General features: G+C 37.5%; 1 protein-coding gene across 1 annotated transcript in view; it reads right to left on the bottom strand.

Moving 5' to 3' along the window:
* Positions 1 to 7,699, bottom strand: part of SLC12A2 (solute carrier family 12 (sodium/potassium/chloride transporter), member 2) — a 47,603-nt gene that overhangs the window by 22,787 nt on the left and 17,117 nt on the right. The window contains exon 10 of the mRNA XM_010145296.1: positions 4,540 to 4,688. Within this exon, the coding sequence (XP_010143598.1) occupies positions 4,540 to 4,688 (149 nt within the window). The remainder of the gene's footprint in view (positions 1 to 4,539; positions 4,689 to 7,699) is intronic.

The following is a 7,699-nucleotide window of genomic DNA, read 5'->3' as shown; positions in this document are numbered from 1 at the left end:
CGGGAAATCAATGGTGAAAGTCTCCATGGGCTCGTAAGAGGATTAAAAATAAGTCACAGAAGAAAACACACATTGGAATTTGTTACATATTTTGGCTAGCCTACCATTGAATAACGTGGTCTCAGAAAGCCCAAGTGACAAAACAACTGAAATTGGGGAACATCATGGGAAATTGGGAAAGCTGATTACCTTTTTCAACATCTCCATTGCTCTAAGCTAGGTTCGTTACCCATTCAAAACCACAAGGACAGGAAAAACTTGCTTCCTATCTCCCCAAGACTACATACCAGGACATCTTTGTAACTCCAGTGAGTGAAATACAATGAGCAATTCTTGTTCGGGTCGATGATTAACAAAATGATAAATGCTCAGTAAGCTAAGCATAAAAGAACAATGCTGAGAAGACATTTAAAAATTCCTAAATTAGAACTAGAGCCATTTCTGTCTAATTGTCGTATAGCCTGAAGACCCTCTTCTACCATTCTGCTGATTAGTTCCATACCATAGCTGCATCCAGCTTTACACACGTCGAGTGAGTTAATGTACAGAACTATGTATTTAAAAAACAATCATGGTTTATTAGACCCCTTTTAAGAAAGAAAAGTCTAAGCCAGTGTTCAAGAATTTTATACCATCTTGAAAAAGACTGGGTTTAGTCAATGGACCAAACCCAGTACAGTGTCTTTCAAGTACAATGTGTCAGAATGAGTTCTACATCATTTGCACTGATTTCTTGCCTCTTTCATCCTGGCAATCTCAGCTAGACTATCAGGAAAGGGACTGAAGGAAGGCAGGAAAATCATACAGAAGTGTCCAGTTTTCAAAACTTATTTTCACCTGGAGTTGTAAAAATCTAGCTCTCCATAGCAATCCTGCTAGGTAGGACACTCTCAGAAACAATGTACAGGTGACCGATGAAGTTTTATTCATGGTTCTAGGGCTAAACTGATGATAAAATCTAGCATTTTTAGACTGACAAAGACTGCTGGATCTCTCAGTCAAGTGAATTTCTACGCTACATTGGGTTTCATCAGTCAGTTCAAGGCATGCCTTGCCTAGAAAGAGAAATTAAATATTTGCAGGTGCCTGAGTGAAATAGCTGTCATAGTGGTGTAAACAATGAAGGAAACTATTTCCTGAAGCATATTTGCAGTTGACAACAAAAAAGCTAGGACAGGCTTTTATTCATAGATGAAAAGAAACTATGACACATACATTAAGCTATCCCTCCTACGCTCACGCTTAAGTTAGTTTTATAATCAAGATTAAAAGTTACAGTTGTAAATGCCCGTTGTAATAACCCTACATTTTATTTCTAGAAGAGAAGTTAAGGGTGTAAATGCTTTACTGATAAATATTTTAGAAAGGAACTTTTGCTATAGCAACATAAATGAGCATAGAATAATTTCTGTAGAAGCAGCATGAAAATTTTCTTCCCTGCAAGAATGGCTTGATCAATCTCCCTTGGAAGAACCTCTTAGGGACAGAACTCACGTACAAGTCCCCTTCACTCTTCTTCCCATCCGATTCAAAACACTGGATGCCTTCACTTTACTACACTTGCATCAGCCTCTTGCAATTTAGTTCTTACAGTCTGCTCAGATTTTACATTCTCTTTCTAGGTTCTGTTCATCGCCTCCACTTATCTACACAACTTATTTTTGAATATGACATCTGTTTTTATAAATTCGAGATAAATCTGTGTAAGATGTATGCAGATAATGTTTGTCCATTTTAAAAGCTAGTAAGTTATGAGTTAAGTTACTAATGGAAGACACATTAGGAAGCTTCTTCTAAAGCAGCAGAACAAATGCCATTGTGTTAAAAAAACCTTCCTCCCCACCATAACATACACAACATAATCCAAACTTCATAACCACAAAACCAAGGAACCCACATAAGCAGTTAATTGTAGCACTGAAACTTTCATCTTCAAGGAACACACAGAATTGGAAGGACAGATATATATTAAGAACCGCCCTGTTAGCACTGGTGTGCTGAGACAGATACATAGTTACTGCTGATAAGGGCCTCATTAGGGTTGCTTGCCATTTACCCTTCAGTTTCTTCTACTACACCATTTAGGCTAATGAAATCGCATATTTTGACTACGGTTGCCGTTCTTTAGTCCAGCCACTGTGGAGCAGAAAAAAATGCCACGTGAAAACAAGCAACAGCTTCTCTGAAGTTAATACTTTTACAATTAATATGGACAAATGAATATGGAACAAATACTGTTTAACTACCCCTTACTGTAACTTTTTTCTTTATGTTTTAAAGTTGCCTTCCTTTTTAGGAGGAATGTTTTTAGCAACACTTTTACACTGTTTCTGGAAGGGAGTTTCATGCTACTTTCAACTTCCATCCAAAGCTGATCAAATTCTGCATGTAAAATACCCAAAGTTATAATTTATTACAGTGCAATTCCAGGCTGAGGCTACAGAGTGAAAACAAGTTTCTGAAGTTACTCTTCTACCAGGTAACAGCCACAGACGGCACAGAAATGTCACTGACACCAAGCAGAAAAATGTCCAAAGCCTGTGAGGACCTACAATTCATATGCATTGAGTACAAAAGAAAATAAAGATTATCTTTCTATGCAAGTCTGACTAACCCTGTCTCATCAACTGTTCCCATTTTAAGTTTCTTCACCACATCTAAGCTTTCCACAGGTAATTCATACTAAAAGTTGTCTATTTGCTGCCCAAACACATTCAAAACTTGAGCTGCCTAACCACTAACTTCAAGTCAAATCTTTGCCAGAACAAGCGAAGGCAGCACGAAGTGTGCTGAAGTGATAAACTCATCAGGCTGTGCACACAACTAAATCGCCACTTCCAACCTCACAACCTCCACGCTTACAAGCTGTAAGACAAATAAAACTAACTTCACTCTCTTTAGGGATTAGTTAAGGTTTGTGAAGTATTTGTTCTCAGTTATACAACGAATGAAAAAAGTTACATTTGTACGAAGAGCTTGAGAGGTACATGCATGGGGCCCTCCCTGCCGTGATCTACCTATGTTAAAAAAACCTAAACCCCCACACAACTCTTCTTCCAGTTACCATTCCAAGCTACTAAGTTGAGGGCAGTTTATCTACAGCCTCACAAAATTTCCTTCTGACATCTTCTGAGAAGACAATCAGACTTCTCAGAGATGCATAGCAAAGAAACGGTGAGAAAACACAAACACCAAGGCAAAGCACAACTGGGTATTTAGAGAAAATGGCTAAGCACTGCAGCAGGTTGCCCAGAGATACTGTGCAATCTCCACGACAAAGTTTTCAAAACCCCAACAAAAAGGAGGGCATTATCAGTGCAGCCCCTGGCCTTGAAACCTGACCCCACTATTTTTCCACAGAGGGAAGTTAGAATAATTCGGGAGACAGAAGTACTCTTTAGACCAAATGAAAAGAGAGTAGAACATGAATAACTCATTAGAAGTACAAGAAACATTTACAGTAAACAACCTTAAAGTTATGGCTTAGAACAAAAAGACACAGAGAAAAAACAGTTCTACGGCCATTCTCAGCTATATATTCAATGATTTACTGGTTCTTTTGAGGTTAAACAAGTGAGGAAAGTAATCAGATTTTGCAGAATAATTATTCCCTCAACAGTAATTCTGAAGTGTTTCTAAACAGATTTTTTTCTAAACCTCAACAAAGTAACTCCACATACTCAAGTTATTCCGTATAAAAATGTATTTTACTGTTGCAGAACATAATATTTTAGCATGTACACAACTGGTTTTTGCAGCGAGCTTTGCAGGTAACTAACATGTAGGTAGTATATATAAGGAGTACATCTACCACATGTACTTCTGATCAAAACCCACAAGCCAGACTCCTGTGGATTTCAGCTTAATCTCTAGCTTTTCGTATGCCTATTAGAAAAATCTACGGCAAAGATGGACTACCACAAAGCAAGTTTAAGTCAATTGAAAATAAGTTTTCTTTGGTTTCTTTCAAACCTTTACCAATAGTTCACGGACACTCCCCATTACCTCGGAAGTATAATTTGAAGACTATGAATTACCCCATAACTTCTAGATGATTTTTAAATACAGTAGCATCAGGTTTTATGAAAATGCACAACATTCTTACCATTAAAGACGATACTCCAACAAATATGTAGTACATTCTTAAAAAGTCAGCATATTTGCTAAGAAATTTAACACGAGTTATTGACAGAGGCTACCTATGATTACTATGAATCTCTGTTGAACAATGAGCACTTCTATCCACATCGCTAAATGCTGACATTCCGATACCTAAAAGTAAAGTTGCAGTCCCGCCACCTAACCTAAGCAGTTTCCTCAGAAGAAGAGTAAATATTCATACCATCTGTCTATAAACACGCTAGAGTTTTTAACAGTTACACTGTTCGTCTACATACTAGAGTGTACCACTCAGCTGTTCCAGAGGAACCTTATGTTTATGGAAATAGGCATTTTTAGCTTAGGAGTTTTCTTAACATGCGATTCAAAAAAACCAACCAAACAAAAGCAAATAAACAGATTTAAGAGAAACTTCTATACCTGGAAATTGTTCATCAGCCCATACTGACACCCTGTCGGACATGATGAGAAATCATAGTTCAATTTGCAAGCTGCAGTAGTGCAATTCGTCAGCTCGGTGACAATGGTGTTATTAATGTTCCCTGTGGCATCTCGAACAACACAGGAACCTAGAGTGAACACAATCACCAAAAAAACGCATTAGCAGACTCAACGTGAACTTAAGGGCAAGTATCAAGCTCAATCCTCTTTATGTAAGCATATTCTCAGAGCAAGGTTAAACTACGGCATTTACATTTTTAATGCATTTCAGTATTAAGCACATCTTCATTATAAAGAACAAATACACACAAGCAAACTAATTGCTGCTTGCCTGATGTGATCTTCAGTTCAACAAATCTGAGCCAAACAGGAAAAGAAAAATTTTAGCACAGAGGAACGCAATGTCAATAGACTTCCAGAAAAGTTTAACAGCGTGATTTTAGCTCAACATATTATTTTTCTGAATCAAGAGTTTCTGCATAGCTCTTTAATTGAAGTATTATGCATCATCACTTAATTTTGTAGTTTCTCTTTTTGGCTGTTTCCCTAGAGTAATGCGTTTTTGTAGTGTATGTACAGATGCACGTAGACAAGTGCGTATAGTATTGCAGTTATTTCCTTTCCAGTCAATACGGCTCAGACATTAAAAAAAAATTAAGTAGTTTGTCATGAAAGCCTGTTGTAAGCCATTTGCCAGTGCTTAAACATGCTACCTTCTACGTGACTGTGGCATTTTAAGTTGGTTTCCTGGTGAAAAACAAAGCCACACAGTCCCAATCCTACCACATTGTTCATAATTAAGTTTATCAATCTGCTGTTTTCAATTAATCTGTGATTACTTGTAATTTCACTGGTCAAAAACATGCTGAAGACACAGGATTTCAGCCGTAAGGGTGAAGAAAGAAAAGTACTAAAAAGCTCAGAAGTATTGTACTTCAAGGTTTTTATGTCTCACAAAGGATAAAAACTAGAGCAAAGTAAGTATTATTTAGCATTCTATGGTTTAATAGTTAAGGTGTTCAAATTGTTTGGACACCAGCAACTATTTCCAGTGTCCTCTAAGCTTAAGTTTCTCCAATAACAATCCCTGTTACCTATGTACTTTGTCTCTCCTTCATTGGGAAGAAATTCCTCAACACCTATACTATATTTAGATTTCTTCTGAGTCACAGGAACTTGATTAACAGTCCACGATAACACCTGGACCTGGCACTCAAGCCTTCACTTTTCGGATTTATTCTTCAGCTACTTATTAGGCCAAATACATTAAATTTCACTAAGAGTTTCCTGCATTGATCACCTGTCTTTTCTTCTAGGTATGTGGAGGGATTGGTTTTGTTGCTGTTCTATCTTAAATAGGATTAAAAGCTCTGTATGACAAAAAGTTTCTTCTCTTCCACTACGCAAGTATTTGCCCCTGCCATTCAAGCAGTACGTATGTGACTATATACTTACTCAAACTATTTGTAGGTAACATTTTGTTGGTAACAGAATGCAGTGGCAGACCCATTAATTTAAGCAATGCACTAAATAGCTACAGCGCACTATCACAGCTCTCCTCCTCATTCTGTTTTTCATAGCTCAGATCGAACTGGCTATCTTGACACAAAGGGACAATGGCACTATGAACAAACTTAATGTAAGCCTTACTATGAACAAATGCAGAACATAAGTCAGCTTGGCAGGCTCCATTCTCAGCAGAAGATACTTAGATGTAAGCAAGAGTCCAGACATTTTATCTAACCCTCATTCAGAAAAGTTGTATTTATTTATAAGATTCTGTCAACATTTTCCCTAAGAACCTCTAGGTCTTCTTTCCTTTAAAGACAATAATTCACTTTTTCACAGGCATTTATAAGCACACTCCTACCAAAGTCAAAAAAAGTTTTGCCACGCTACAATACTGAGGGTTAACAGACCATCTATATCAAGTTATCTCCTAACCACATGCAGCCAGCAAGAATTCTGAGTCCTTCAGACTGCAGCTGAGAGTGCTTCATTTCTCCAGTGCTACAGGCAGCTACAGTTAGACTATCGTTAATTAGTTTTACTCCCCTGTGCAGAGAAAGCATGTCTTAACCCTACTCAGAGGTTTGGATTTCTCAGAGCTTCCTTTGCTTTTAAAGTAATACATGTTTTTCTTTGAAATATGTCTTTCAACAGCTTTTATATAAAAGTTGCTTCATCTTCATCCTGCCACCTGCACATCTGCATTAGGCCCTTGCTATAATACGAAACTGCACACTTTCTCCTCACAGCTGTTAACTTTTTGAAATATGCTGCCTAGCTCTAGCAGTAAGACTAGCAATTTTCTTCTAAGCCTCCTCGACTTAGTTTCTTAACCCTCCTACTTACCACAGAGCATGCAAACACTGAGCTAAATTCAGAACATCATCTTTCTCTGGAGATGTGACTAGTCAGCGACATTTACTAGCCCCTTCAAAGTCTTACTGACTGGCTTGCCACCAGTCTGGAAACTTAAAGTGTGGAATAGCATGTGGGAAAAGGAATAAAAGTATTTGTATATGATCATCTCTGACTTCTGCAATAGCCCTGGCCTTTCCCAACTGAAAGAATCCAAAGTTACAGAAGGCAACTAAGGCATGACATTCCTGATGCATCAAACAATTTCATGTTCAGTTGGTTTTGCAAACTGTTCCTTTCACAATATGAAAAGCTTTTCATGTTTGAAAGATGATCAAAATATTCCATTAACAAATGAATATTAATGAGCATTTTCCTCTCATGTGGGTTCAAGTTCTAAAGTATTCAAACTAGGCAGCTGAGGTCTATGCAGTTAATCTCATTAGGAAGTAAGCGTAGGTCATTAGGCTGCATAAAGCACAATCACTACAGAGCAACTATTTGGCAGAGCTACAGCACAATGTTAGCCAACAGAGGCAGACTAGCAAGACCGGTATCTTTGGAAAGGAAGTATCATTAGTGGTAAGATCAATAGTACTCCTATAAATGAGAATTTCATTCAAAAAGCAGCAAAGCCAAGGTCTTTCATATAATAAAACTGATTACTGCTGCCAGAAATCAATTAATATGACACGAATAAAAACATTTCCAATCATAGGCAAGAAAGGTGAGATACAATTACAATCTTACATTCTTCAGGTTACCAAACCAAATT

Source organism: Buceros rhinoceros, unplaced genomic scaffold (assembly GCF_000710305.1).
Source record: "Buceros rhinoceros silvestris isolate BGI_N320 unplaced genomic scaffold, ASM71030v1 scaffold5861, whole genome shotgun sequence".
Classification (NCBI taxonomy): Eukaryota; Metazoa; Chordata; class Aves; order Bucerotiformes; family Bucerotidae; genus Buceros; species Buceros rhinoceros.
This window is presented reverse-complemented; position numbering and strand designations above follow the sequence as displayed.